Source organism: Zonotrichia leucophrys, chromosome 5 (genome assembly GCF_028769735.1).
Source record: "Zonotrichia leucophrys gambelii isolate GWCS_2022_RI chromosome 5, RI_Zleu_2.0, whole genome shotgun sequence".
NCBI lineage: Eukaryota > Metazoa > Chordata > Aves > Passeriformes > Passerellidae > Zonotrichia > Zonotrichia leucophrys.
Genome location: NC_088175.1, coordinates 45,723,798 through 45,738,382, shown reverse-complemented (window position 1 = coordinate 45,738,382; position 14,585 = coordinate 45,723,798). Strand labels below are relative to the sequence as shown.

Genomic DNA, 14,585 nt, shown 5'->3' with positions numbered 1-14,585 from the left:
TTACGTAGAGTGAGGAGCTTTACACTGGAGTTTGTCTCTTCACCTTATTAAAGCAGTAAACCTAAAAATGCCCATGACTGTAACTGCAGGATTGCAGCAGACTGTTCAAACTGCAGGATGTGTGTTTGGGAATTAAATGTTTTGGTGGTTTTGGCATTATTTTTCTCCCCTTGTGTGACACTCTCTCATGCGCCTACACAAGTGCAACATTCTCTCTAGATTTTTCCTTCCAGGTCTTTTTCATGCCCAGTGACCCCACCTTTGTTGGCTCAAGTGCAAACATCATTTCTGAAGAATGATACCAAAGTCAGCCTCTGCTTCCTCAGTTTCTTCCAGTTCTACCCTTGGCATCCCAACAGTGACCTTGAGCTCCAGTGCATGCAGACAAACTTCTGCCACTCAGTAAGTCTGTGCATAGATTAAACCACACCATCCCTGTAGTAAGCTCAGAATTGAGGCTCAAGAGTTACATACCAAGATTTAGAAATTATGGCTTTGCACCCAAAAGGCTCCTTGGCCACAGTGAGAGAAGGAATGGCTCAAGGACCAAAAGCATGCTCAGAAATGAGTTGATGCACCATGTTCTCCAGGGTCAGCATTTTTTCAAGTGCTTCTGTGTTCTTTCAAAAGGCAGAAAAAAAAAAAAAAAAACAACAAAAAAAAAAAGATTCATGGAGTTAGAAGGACCAAGTTCCTGTGGGTGCAGTATGTGCCACAGAGTGGAAATTAAAAACCAGAGAATTAACAGGGTTTGTTGTGTTACAAAGCTTGAAAGCATTTTTATTCTTATATGTGTGTACTCACAGAACAGAAAAACATGCTGCACTAATGAAAGACAACTTTATGTTCCCAATCCTATTTATTGTTTGTTGCCAAGCAGTCTAAGCTATGGGTTTGTTTGGCTTATTGTAGGGATGAAGAGGAGGTGCTTGTGGGGTTTTTGACCCCCTTGGCTATAGGTGATGTGTACAAGGTGTGCCTTAAAGAGACTGGGTAGAGAGGCAAGTTTAATAATGGGTATCTTGAGAGGGTGAATGTGAAGGTGGGGAACTGAGGACATGATGGGTCCCATGAGATCATGTGCAGCCTTATCCCCCCTGAAATCTATCAAAACTTCTCTGTCTCCTCTCAAAGGGAACCAGCCTGAAGAAAAGTCAAAAAAAAGGCAACATGGTGGGACCTAAATAAAAGCTAATAGATGAGCTGAGCTAATATTAGTTTCCTGATATATAAAGCCAAATGGATTAATGGATCAGCTCATGCATTGCCTAAGGAAACAAAAAGAAAATCTTCAATACTTCTGTGCACATTGAGGACATGAACAATATGGGTCTTTAGAAAGTAAAAACTCAATTTGGGGGAATCAATTACTACTTCTTTTTTTCTTACCCTTTTTTTTTTTTTTTTAATTTAAAGGAAGTTCATAGAGAGGTAAAACTTGTGTAACACGCCAGCCAGAAGTCATGCGTCTCAGACACCACAATGATGGTCGATCTCAGTTTGCATCAGCCTTGCCCGGGCTCTTTTTAGCATTCCAGCTCCAGCTAATGGAAATCAAGCCCATTATGGTAAATGTAGGAAGCAAGTACATTAATAGTGGGCACTGACATTAATTCAAATGGTAAACAATTCAGAACTGTTCCCAGTACATACTAGATTATGTATCATCTTACCTGCTGCTTCAGAGGGCTGCGCCTTTCACGGGTTTTTAAAGCACAGAAGACTGTCTGGCACAGAGTTTTCTGCTTTAGTAAACTATTTCCAAATTCTGCTTTGCTCCCTATCAGTCCCATATACTTTTTTCTTTATTGTTTTGGATGCAAGCACTTTCACTCCAGATCTGACACAGACTGGCAATGCCAATCTGTTCCTTACTTTAAAAACAGAGAGGCAGACGGGGCAAGTTTAGCAAAGGCAAGATGTGGGGGAAAATCTAACGCGAAGGTAGAAAGAAAAATTGAGCTTATTTATACAGTAACACGTGTGTTAGAGTAATGCCTCCCTTCCTCGGCTATGCGCTCTCCCATCTTCTCTCTCACACACGTATATACACACACACTTTAACTGTGCTTTTGTGTTTTGTCAGAATTAATGAGAAAAGTTCCCTTGCCCTAGGGGTAATTAGTGTCCTTGGAGTTAAATAAGCTAATACTTAGACACCTCTGGCACAGGCAATTATGTTTGTGTATTGAATAATTGATTCAAAGAGGGGGGGAAGGGGCTGCTAATCAGATCTGAGCATAATGAATTGATTTAATTAACAGGGGAATCTGAGGGTCCCTGGGAAATGTGTGCATTTATTCAGCAGCAGGAGAGAGTGCAAAGCACATAAATTGAGAGAGAGAGCGAGCGAGGCAGGCGGCAAGTGCTTTTGCTTTCAGTGATAGGTTCACATCTTTCCTCCCTCCCACCCCCCCTTCCTTTGAATATAATTTTAGATTTAGAGTGAAATCAAGAGAAAAGCACTTTAGAAGCCTGGAAAGCTCTTGCAGTGGCAACAGCAAAGGGGAGAGAGGTTGTGAGCGATCACACGCAATTACATTAAGACAATTTTTGACAGCGCAGGTTGGGCAAGGACGGAGCAGGGGGAGCAGCCCCCGATATTGGTCCTCCCTTACCTTTTTCCTCTCTCCCCCCCGCTTCCCTTCTTCTTTGATCCCTAAACTGGCACTCGAGCTGCAGCGGCGGGGCCGGGGGCGAGGCGGCTGGTGCAGGAGCCCGGCTCCAGCTCTCCGGCGCCCAACGCGGCCGTAGCCGCCGCAGCCCCGCTCCAAACTCGCGTCCCGGGGCAGCGCCGGGGCGGCCGCGCCGCTGCCCCCGCCTCGGCAGCGCCCCGGTGCCCGGCCCGGCGCCTCGCCCGCCCCGGAGCCCAGAGCGGCGGCTGGAGGGGGAGCGCCCCAAGGAGCCGGAGCGGCGGCGGCGGCGGCCGCCCTCGGCGCCCGGGACAATGGTGCTGGACAAGGAGGACGGTAGGTGGGATCGGGGCGCGGGGCCCGCCGCTCCCGCCCGGGCGCCCCGGCGGCAGGCGGGGAGGCGCGGACAGGGGACGGAGGGAGGCGGCGGGCTCGGGGGAGCTGCCCGGCGCCGCGGCACGGCGCTGCCGCCCGGCCTGTCCCGCACCGCTCCGCTCACAAAGGGGGCCGGGACGCCCGGGACGGCGGCCCCGCCGCGGCCGTGGGTCGCTCTCCGCGGTGGCCGGGCCGGGCCGGGCGGGTGTCCCCGGCCGGGGGGTACTGCAGCGGCTGGCCGCGGCCCCGCTGCGTGCTGCGGCCGGCCGGGGAGGGTCTGACACTGCGGCCCCGGCACCGGGCCGCCATCAGCGCCGCTGGCCGCAGCGTGGGTCTCCGCCGGGCCAGCTCCGCCGGGTCCCGAGGCCGCGGGTGCCCGAACGCCGCCCCGCGCTCCCACTACGGGCAGGGCGGCCCTGCCTGCTTGTGTAAATGGCCACAGAACGTCCCTGTGCCGGGCTGGCGGGGGCTTCAACTCGGAAAAGTGGATGCCAGGCTCAAGAGACAAGTGGGAGATGCTCTCCTTCGCTGTTGTCTTTTTTTTTTTTTTCCTCTCCTCTACCTCTTTTCCTCCCCATTCCCCTTGTCTTTTGATCTGGAGTTGCTGCCTCAGAACGGGGAGAGCCTGCCCGCCGCGACACCGCCGAATGGGACGGGCACGAAGAGCAGTCCCGGGCAGGCGGGTGCGAGCGAGCGGCCGTGTGGGAGGGGGCCGAAGCGCTGACAGCCACCAGGGTAAAGGCTCGCTGCTCCGGAGAGGTGCGTGGGGAGGGAGCTCGCTGCACGCTCGTCACATGCCTCTGGGCCCTCGCAGAATCCCTCTCCCAGCATCTTTTTTTCCTCCAGTTTGTTGAAGCCCTCTGAAGCAAACTGATGTAGTGTTATTAATGGGGTCTGTAGTGCTCCAGTGGAAAGCGCGTGTGTTGGAGAAGAGGGAATGAACTTGTCTAACTGGTCAATGAGAGGGAACAGCAGAAAGACTTTTCTCATCCCTCGCCCCCTGTGCACTTAGGTAAAAAGGTTAAGTAATGGCCGAGGAATTAAACACGGGTAATTTCTCACTAGTGTGTGGGGAACAAGGTTTGTTTCTCTCCGACCTCACTTTCAGGGGTAACCTGCGTTGCGAGAGTCCCCTGAATTTTGCTCAGCTGCTGGAGGAAAAGGGAGGAAGGGCTCTTAACATCTCTATTAATACCCGTTAATAATAATAACCGGTGATGTCTTCATGGCGGTGACTCTCTGTCAGGGGGTGCCTGCCAGCCCGTGTCTGTTCCCTGTGATTGACAGGCTGCCAGCAGGATGCTGCCTCCATTGCAGGGGCGAGAGGCACAGGTGAGCTGCGAGAGGACACCGAGATCTGAGGAGGGTTCCCTAATAGGGGTGTTTGGGCTCTTTCAAGTGTCTCAGACGTACTCATTAAACACGAGGAGCTCGGGGCCGGCCTGACGGTGCTGTAAGGAAATGAAACTAGAACCCTTGATTATCCAGACAGTTCTCAACAGCCTCCTTCCAGGAGATTTCATGAGTGGCTGTGTATAAAAGGGAATAATGGTGGTGGATGGGAGAGGTAAAGAGGAAATTAGTGCGGGGTGCACTTAAAAAAAGGAGCAAAGTAGGAAACAATCCCCTGATGAGAGGGATGTGAAGATCAGAGCAACAAGGTGTGGTAATGCCTAGGAATCTGCTGTGCTGTTGACGGAGTAGTTATGCTTGAGGAGAAATTATGGTCACTTTTATAGATGCCCTGGAGAAATAGGGGACGGAAGGTGAGACTCAGAGAAGAAACTCTTTTTATGAAGAGGTCATTTTACCTTTGTAAGTTTTTTTCTGCCTGATTCAAATGGGCTCCACTTGTCCGCTCATCTGTGAATGTTAAAAGGGGATGCTGGTCCTGCATAGGTTACAAATGGACTAAAATGGAAGCTTTTGCTAACTAAACCAATTCCTTTTGAAATCAAGCTTGAATGAGCTTGTTAATAAAAATGGGTCTGTTTTATTCCCATAAATGGCTCTTTTTATTTTCCTTTTATTTTTCCTTTTTCCCAGAAGCCGGTCTGATTTTTACCATCTAAAAATCCCAGCGTTGTGGCTACTATCCAATTCCTCCCTTGATTTAAGAGGCTTTGCCATGTAGAGTTTTTCTTTGAGGGGTTTTCTTCTTTTGAGGTCTCTGGCAGCAGTGGGGGTATTCATAGTTATTACTGCATAGAGAAGGCAGGATTTCAGGATTACCCCTCCCAGAAGTCCTGGTGCATCGCAGGGAGGACACTTGCTGCCTTGTAGATATGAGCTCCTGGCTTTTGCATCGCTGAAGACCACTTGGGAAGCTGGGCCACGGCCATTGGCCTCGTGTAGCTGCCCGCTGTTCCAGCTTGGGGCCCTAGGGCTGTGTGCCAGCCCCAGTGTGACACCAGGATTGCCCCAGCAGTGTGAGAACTGCAGATTTGGGTTTCCACTCCAGGTTTGTGAGCAAAAAGCTTCCTTGGCAAGCACGCTCTGTGGTGCCGAGAAGGAGTAGAGACTCAGTAATACTCTTCTGTGGGTCTTCACAGATATCATTGAGGATGAAGGGGCAGGCTGAAAAAATAACAACAATAATAATGTTTCTGACTTGATGTGTTGTGGCATCACGTCAAGTTATGTCAGGGAGGTAACAGCATTTTGTATGTTTGAAGTGACATAATATAACTTGACTGATGCAACATGACTTGATATTAGAAAATAGTGGTTCACAGTGGAACTCTGGCAGGTATCTTCCCCGAACAAATGTTAGGAACTGAGAGAAGAGGGACGAGAGGGGTGGGGGAGAGAAAGGTTGAGAGAGAAAAACTTCAAGGCTCTCAATTTAGTCAGTTTCACTGTGTAAATCACAGCAGAATTTGCTGTGGGCAAGCCAACCTACGCACCGTGCAGCGCATTTATATATTTCAAGATAATGAGAGTTAAGATATTTCTGAAATACGTAAATGTTTTGATCGCAGAGACCAGATTTCTGCTTAAAAAAGTAAACTGACATCAGGTAGCATGATTAATTCCAACAGATTGTGTTAATTGTAGTTGACTTAAATTGCTGTACAAATGTGTTGGGGGTTAGAAAACTTTTTTTTAATTGTTGGTGTGTGAAATGAGTAAGCAGATTAGGTGTTTAAAAAAAAAATCTGTTTGCGCAGGGAGTAATCCAGCCTCTTTGACATGATGGAGCAGTAAAGGAATAAAATGTACATTGATCCGGTACTGCATATTTTTTCATGAGTGCATTATGTCTGCTAGTTTGCTCTGCTGCAGAAGTCAGCTGTGACAGACAATAGCTAACTTCATTTTTATCAAAACCTTGCCTTTCTTGTAGTTACCAAAGTGGAAGTTGAAATGTACCATATATTTTGGGGTAAGTCTGTCCTTTTTGAAGGTGGCGGGGTTGAACAATACAAAGAAGGAAGAATGGAACATTGTTGGAGTTCACCATTTTCTGATGGAGGCCAGTAGTATATTGGAAGTGGTAAAGTGCCTCAAATCTAAAAAAGGCTGTGGCTTTGTTAGTTTTTGCATGGATCCTTTTAACTATTAGACTTTAATCTTTGGGATAAAGTCCTCCTCCTTTCTAGCTTGTGACGCTTCCTAAAAGAAAGTGATTATTTATGGTGGTTGCACTCTTACGCTAAAATACATATTCAGCACTTGCAAACTAGTATCACCAGGAAACAGAAGTTGTTGGAAGCGCTGGATGAAAACAGCTCAATGTAAACTGATACATTTAACATCAAATATTCTCAAGGACTGTTAGGATTAAGTATTGTGAATGAAGGGGGAAGGAAAAGCCACTTCAGCTGGGGATAAGGAATCTAATTAAAAATCGGTATTGAGGATATATAACTTGAGCCCGCTATCATGCTCTTTAGAGTACTGTTGTATCAGTTGTAAAGGGGAGGAGGAAGTCTCATTAAAACAGAAATGAAATGTTTTCTCAGATTAAAAGACTGAGATGAGTGAAACGGTGCTGTTGATCTTGGTAGCGAAGTGTCTGATCCTGCAATCCTTGCGAGAGCCAGTGGAGACAACAGATGACTTGTCTGGAAAAGGAATGAGAGTTGCAGGATATAGGATAAAAGACGTGGGCCCCCAACTTGTCATTTTATATCTGAGCATTGATGGCATTTCTGAAAAGTGGAGCAAACCTGTAAAGTGTTTGTATCTCTTCTGATTAGGTAAATTCATTTTAATATCGACCTAGTGAAAGCAGAGCTGCGTTCTCCGGAGTAGTACACCCTGAAACCAATACGCAATGCGTGAAAACAAACCCAAAATGTTTGCGCAGAAAATCCGTATCAAGTTTTAGGTCACCAGAGATGTGTGAAATGTAGCTGGGAGAGCCGCGGGGGCTGGCGTAACATCAGCTGCGGAAAGTTGAGAGCCTCTGACCTGGCCGAGCTGCTGCGGGGCGCCGGACACAATCCGTGCTCGCAGGGAGCAGGGCTGGATCAGAGCCGGAGCAGGGCCGGAGCATCCCCTCGCCCCGGCCCGGAGCACACACAGCGGCGGCGCAGGTGGCCCCGCGTCCGGCGGCACCTGGGCGGGGGCCGGGCGGGCTGCAGGTGGTGCTGCTGAGCCGGGAAGCCGCGCTCCGCCAGGAAATCCCGGCAGGAGCTCCGGAGGGGGCCCTGCGAAACGCGTGCATTTATTCATCGCAAGTGTGCAAGGCTCGCCAATTGAGAGGCAGAGGCAGCGCTGGTCGGGCTTAGGTATTCTAGCCTCTGCGAATGTAATTTCGGATTTAGATTCAGCTTAAATCCAAAGGGAAAACACTTTATAAGGCTGAAAGCTGTGTAGTTGCAACAGCCAGGGTTATGAGCTATCAAAGGCAATTACATTAAAATAGATTATACTGTGTAAATTGAGCCATTTAGAAGGTGAGAACCAAAGAAACAGCTCTGATCCCCCTTCCTTCTAAATTGCAGTTTTAGTTCCTTGCAATTTTGAGGCACAAAAGTAGGTGAGACTGCTTTTGTATCTGCAAAGTGCTTTATTTCTGAGTGTAATTCTAACTGAGTGCAATCTAGGTTAAAAGCTGGACAACTGGGTAATTAGAGCTCACTTGCTGCTAAAGGACGATCAGCTGTACCGTAGCTCATTTGTGTTCCCAGAGACTTGCTCTCCTCTCCCCTGAGCGGAGGCTGCTGGAGAAGAAGCATCTGTGCCCGGACTTTTCTTGATTGCGGAGATGATGGTGCTGGACAAGGAGGACGGTAGGTGGGCTGAGATTGTGTAAGCCTGTGCTCGGTGTCTTCTGTGTGCTGCTAATGTAGAAATAAATAGTTTTGAAACAGACGTGCGCTGTGCATTTCAGAGCGTTCTGCTCCGAGCTTCTGATGTTTTTCTCTTGGGTAGGTAAAAGCGTGCTTGCTCTTTATTTTTTTTTTTAATCTCATTGCTGACATGATCGGACAGCCAAGAACGGTTTACTCCAGGCTCTGTTTGCTGAAGGACATAGCAGAAACAGCTTGATTTTTTCTTTTTAAATATCTATGTAGATTTTTCTTTCTGCAAGTTGCTCTAATATATCCATTTTAGCCTGTTTGTTTTAACAGCTTTTATTGTAAATCTAATTTTGAGATTTTTCTTTCCCTTTCATTTGCATGCCATTTAGGTCTCTTTAATGTGCGCCTTTAATATCTATTTCTCACAGCTTTTCTTCATAGCTATAAACATAATGACAATAAGCTAATAAGCCTCTGTGGCAAAAAGGAAAAAAAAGTGTTGGTTTATTCTAAGAATTTACTCCCTACTTTTAATAGCAGAAGTGGTAGTTCATTTGGAATGTAATTTCATGAATGAAGCTGAAGGAGAGCTTGACTGATTTTAGGACTTCACATATGCTTATTTTTTTAAGCTGACTAGTCCTTATCAAGGATGCTTAAGGGGAACAAATTGATGTGAGGAAGATCAGTGTTAGTTAGCAGCCTGAATGACCTGATGCTATCTTTTGCACATTGCCTGCCAGGGTGTGCAACTTAACTGCTCAGTCATCAGTAGTTTCTGGGATGAAGGTGGTAAGTTCAATCACAACTTTTTAATGAGGTGGATTTTTTTTTTTTTTGCTGTGGCTGTTTTGTGGCTTAGGTCTTCCCTTATAGTTTGTACACTGAAAGCAAGGATGAAAACTGAGGCAGAGCAGAAGGCTTCTGCAGCCCAGCCATCCACATGGACTTCCATCCATGGCGCTGCCTCTTGCCAAGGACCTCCGCCTTGGTGGCACTTTGTGCGTGGAAAGTGGGACCTGCATCTTAACTTTTAACAGGCGTTTCTACCTGTTATCTCCTTATTTCATTCCACCTCTATAAATGGATGAAGTGGGCCATGTAATGGACTTCCCTGATATTTTAAAATTTATTTCAGGAACCTCTTTAAAAGTGTTTAAAAAAAAAGTCATAGGCTGTTGTCATTGAAAAATAAGAGAAATTACTGAATATTTGTAAGACTGTAGACAGGAAATAGCTTTTCACAGGGAGCAAAAGAGCTTGGAGAAATTGGAAGTTGGGCATTTTGGCAGTAGCATTGATTTTACTTGAATATATATATTGCTTTTTAAAATATTTATGAGAAAAATAACTTGTAATTCAAAGTCACTTACTTTCCTGTGTCGGAGTCATGCTAACTGTGTTTTGTGACTAGTACTGAAAGCTGCTCAATGCTATTAAGTTGAAATTATGTTATTTTTATTCCACAACCCATATCTGTCTTCTAGTATTTTACAACTGAATTAGTACTGCACTGCAGAATAATTAGGAAGGCTCGACTATTGAAAGACCAGAAGTCTTCTAAAGTTTCTCTTCCCTCTCTCCTTTCCTTGCCTCCCAAAAAAGGGAGTATTTTAGACCTAGCATTTTGAGGTCTTACCTCATTGGAAGTTTGATTTCTAAAATTCTCCCTCTGGCATGTTCACGCATGTAGAATTTTAATCTAGTTTCTAGGATGGCATGTGAGGTTTTGTTTCATGAAGCATTTGGGACTATAAAAAAAAAAGGTGAGCTTTTCACAAAGACTTGACACCTTTAAAATATGAGACCAAGCAGAAATGCATCATTATCAGTGCCCCCTTGTATGCAGATTCAATCAGATTTGGACTAAGAGTTGACCAATATGAGATCAAAGTCCCTGTATAAGTTGTCATGCCCTTCTGAATTTATTCCGTGCTAATTAAGTTGGCATCTCAAAACTGTGAAATAATCTTATTCGTGGGGAGAAAAAAAACTAAATCATGGGCTTTATTTCTGTTAAGATATTGTAAGTTCCTTTGTTAACACAGTAGAACTTGAAAAAAAAAAGAGTAGATGTGGAGCATCTGTTACACATCTTCTAGATCAGCTCTGCAGTTGACTGGCCTGTGGATAAAAGACACGCTAAGTGCTTGAGTATTGCTTATGCTGGGAAAACAAATGAAGCTAACAGGGTTTCAAAGGCTTTGAAGCAGTGTCACTCTCAGAGGTGTTCAGTTGTTTTCTTTGGCAATATAAGTTGAAGCAAGCTAGTTTACTTTATTAGAGGCATAAGGCTACTCTTGTAACCTTCCTCTGACTAAGATGAATTTGGCTGACTGACCTTATTTCTTGCTGGACCACAAGTGTTGTGCTGGGTTTGGTTTTTTGGGGTTTTTTTCCCCTCCTTAGGATTCATCTCTTTTAAAGGGTGGCAGCATTTTCTGTATTTTGTTAAATCTCCCTTTTCAATTTGTGCCTCCCTACAGAACTGTGTTCTGCTATGATGGAGCAATGCAAATCAAGTAGAATAGCCCAAATTAATTCTTCACATTGGCGGCAGTATGATTGCCTGCATGGAATCAATAATGCATCATAGAGGGATCAAATTTTGGAGTATAATGTGTGAATAATGCTTGACACAAAACAAAAATTCAGTCATCATAATAGCAATTAGGAAAAAGCTGCAGCTTATCCCAGCTGTAATCTCTGCTAACAATGAAGCACAGCCTGGTAATCAGCATGTATGGTATGAAATGCACTAATAGAAATCACGGCTCTTTGTTATGTGTGTGGGGGGTGAAAGTTTCCTTTTCAGCTAACTTGTGCTGTGTTAACCAGACATGGCATCCTTCAACCAAATTGTGGAGTGTGTGTGCACTTGTAAAAACACTGATCAGCTGCGTGTTCATCCTGATGTTTGCATAGACAGGAGCCCCCCAAATCACGGGTCCTTTGTGTTTTTGAGCAGAACTCTGATTAAACAGATCACAAGAGCAGGCGGAGTAAAATATCAGAGGACTCCATTAAACATGTATCTTGGATTTATATAGAAAGAAAGAAAATTTCATAGTTTATTTAAAATTTAAAAATGTGGATACTCAGTGGTTGTGTGCGCTGGGGTTGGAGAATGGGTCTAAGGTTGATGGGAGGTATTTAGGGAAATGAATATTAGGTAATTGGAAACTGGATTAGTGGCAGCAGTTGGGTTCCCTGTTGTGTGAAAGCCCATCTTGCCCCACGCAGAAGGTAAAAAACCACAGCATTTGGAATTGGAAAAGCAGAGAAATGAATTGTATAATGTCAGTGACAGGACTTGTGCCACAGTGCCCTGCCAGGACAGCGGGGCTGTGGGCTGCCTTCACAAGGGACTGTGCCAGCTGCCATATGGAGGTGCCCATAGATAGGTAGATGGATATGGAGAGACACCTATCTCCAGCCACACAGGTCCAGGCAATCCTGTTCCACGGATAGAAATTGTGATACACACAAATTGTGCCGCGTAGCTGTTCTGCGTGCTGTTGGTGTCTTTTGTTTTCCTTCGAGCTTACCTTTTGCAGGCGTGCCTGGTGAGGAGTCATGCAGAGAGAGAAGGGGAGATGGCACGGTTTCTTTTCCTCATGAGACATGGAATTTAACTTTTCTGTTGCCTAATGTTCCTGAAGCTCTTTCTCTTTTTCCGTTTTATCTCCTGTGCCACTCTACCTCGGACCTTCTCCGTGGTCCACTGATGTCTAGCTTGCCATGTATGAGGAATCCCTACACATCTTCCTACACATCAGCTTATTCAAAAGCCGACTTATAAAGGTTACCAAAGACCTTATGCTTCTCTATTTAGCTGAGTTACCTGTTGGTTTTTTAAGGGCTTGATCTTTGCACATGTGGCTTTGGTGTTATTTTGGAGTTTTGGTCTGGCTTCACTTCATGACACAGTGTCCTTTTGTGACTCAGAATTACAGCAATGGATTAAAATATGCATGAAAGAGGAGATAACAAGTTGTCAAAGAAGTATTCTAAATAAAATTGGAGCACATTTGGCAGCAGAACATATGGTTTGGCCATAAAGGACCAAAAAACCACTTGGACTGGTTCTCCAAAGCTGACCAAGTGTGGAGCTGGAGGTAGTTATTCCTGGAGATGTCCTCTGCCCCTGAAATGGCAAATATGGAAGCATGGCAGAAACATGGAGTAGTAAAGTAATGGCCTAAACCTATTCAAGAAATGGAGGGTACTGTAGTTGGAACACTGATAACCTAGGTATCCATTTAAAGAAATCTCATCCTATGGGAAGGAGTGAAAGGAGGTAGCAGGCCTAAGAGGAGCAGACAGTTTGTATAGGAGTATGGCAGGCGATCAGATAGTTCCTAGTGTTTGTTCAGGCTAGATGGCTGAAGGATCTGGGCAGGATGTCATCATACTTCACCCCCAGATGCTGTTGACATGTGATAATTGCCTGGTTGACATAACAAGCGCTGAAACAGTGTAAGGACATTTTTCAGCTTGGGTAATAGGGCAAAGGAAGCATCTTGTTCTTGGAAATCAGTTTGCTCTAATTTTGGTTTAATGCAGTAGAAAGTGTACTTGATACCCTGGCAGCAGAACATAATTTGTCTTCTTTGGAGTTAGTGTTAAATTTTATTATCTTTAATAAATACAACGTGAACATGTCAGCCTGTTTGTCATAGCCATTCCAAAAATGCTCTCTTATGGTAGACTCTTTGGAAAAATTCCTTTTAAGAGCAGTGCATTATTAATAAAGTAATCCATTAGGTCTGGTGATAAAGGGTCACAGCAGAGTCTGAAATACGTTTCTTAAATGGTTAAGAAATTTATCATGGTTGGAGGATTAATTGATTTCATTTGGAAGCTTTCTTAAGGTTTTCGGGCGTTGTGTTTAGAGAGGGTTTTATTCTCTTTGGAAATGTGCTTGCTGCTCAAAGTTTTGCTTCGCTGTCATTAGCATGCACATTTCTGCTAAAGGCAAACTGTTCTTTTAGCATTATGACTGATTGCATCTGCGAGGAGTCCTACTTAGGTAAAGAATATGAAAGTTTATGGCAAATAAGGTATTGTACTTGAAATCAATTCAGAATCAGAATAATGGCATCAAGCATTAAGTGTTGCAGTACAAGAATAAAGAAGGCACTGCAGATGCTGCTAAATGCTGAACTATAAAACTCCAATGGGTCTATATCTTTTAAAAATTGGACAGAATTGTCATCATTTAGAATACATAGACATAGTTTTAAACCGTATAGAAATCACTGCCCCCAACTTCAATAATGTGCGTAACTGTTGCCAGGGAATGATTTATTCAGTGAATGTAGCTCCTATTCACTGAAGACTTGGGGGTGGAGGGAAGGGCGTTTTGAAATGAAAGTTATTCACTATTAGATTAACATAATTAAACCTATCTGAGAAGAATTCACCACAGTTACTGGTTTTTTAGTTCTCTGTGTGTGTGTTTTCTCTGTCCTCCAGTGGGATGACTCCCAAGCCCAAGCTTCCAAGCACAATTTGGGTGCTATCCATGCAAACAGATCCTCAACTCTCCAGTGAATGTTCTTGCAAACTACTTTCTACTTACATTCTGTATCAAAGCAGATAATGGATGCTCATGCCCAAACTGAGAGGGTTTTTAAGTTTCATTGAATATTTTTGAGTTCTTTAGACCAATGTTCAGAGTTCCTTGTGTGCTAATCAAACACTCAAAGGGTGATTTGGGCAGTGAAAGTATTATTTGTCTTCTTTTAAACAATTTATATCAACAGTTCTAGTTTCTCTTAAAGAAAAAGTGGATGATTGTTGCATATTCATGACTGAACTGCAGAGAACTTGGCCCAGCATTAAACAATTAACCCTCTCGCCAACATCCATTTGAGTAGAAGCCAGGGATGTTCCTACTTGGTTTATTATGGATCTGAGATATAGAAATGTATTCCGGAGGACTGTGTTTCTAATAAATAAAAAGGCATAATGAGAATGTAACTGGGAAGGAAGACAAAAGCAGCCATGCTTTAAATTGTTAATGATGGTGCCAGTGGCTGCAGCTTTACCACAGCTGTTTAAATTGATCAGCTAGTGAAAATGTTTTGTTTTGGCATTTTCCCTGCATGTGCAACTCTTTCGAAGGGACTTCTGGAAGCTTTTCAAAGGGGAATCATGATCTTTTTTTAAACTAGGCTTAGAGCACCAGAGCTTCCAGTATTTTGGGATGCAATATTTAAGGATGCAGTTCAGTTTTTCTTTTGTAAAGTTTTTGGCTGATGAGCCATTATTTCTCCTAGATTTCCTTTACCACTTTTTTTCTCCTTTACAAACACTACAT

At 44.5% G+C, this 14,585-nt stretch overlaps 1 protein-coding gene across 8 annotated transcripts in view; it reads left to right on the top strand.

The window, feature by feature from the left end:
• The first annotated feature begins 262 nt into the window (after window positions 1-262).
• The window catches only part of LMO1 (LIM domain only 1), a 62,161-nt gene continuing 47,838 nt past the window's right edge, over window positions 263-14,585 (top strand). Inside the window, exons 1-2 of one of the 8 annotated variants that reach the window (XM_064715041.1) lie at window positions 7,614-7,744; window positions 8,147-8,248. In XM_064715041.1, coding sequence (XP_064571111.1) covers window positions 8,224-8,248 — 25 coding nt within the window. In that variant the 5' untranslated portion in view covers window positions 7,614-7,744; window positions 8,147-8,223. Of the gene's footprint in view, window positions 403-2,809; window positions 2,970-3,338; window positions 3,768-7,613; window positions 8,387-14,585 lie in introns of those variants that run through there. The other 7 variants (XM_064715038.1, XM_064715039.1, XM_064715043.1 and 4 more) reach the window with 7 other exon arrangements.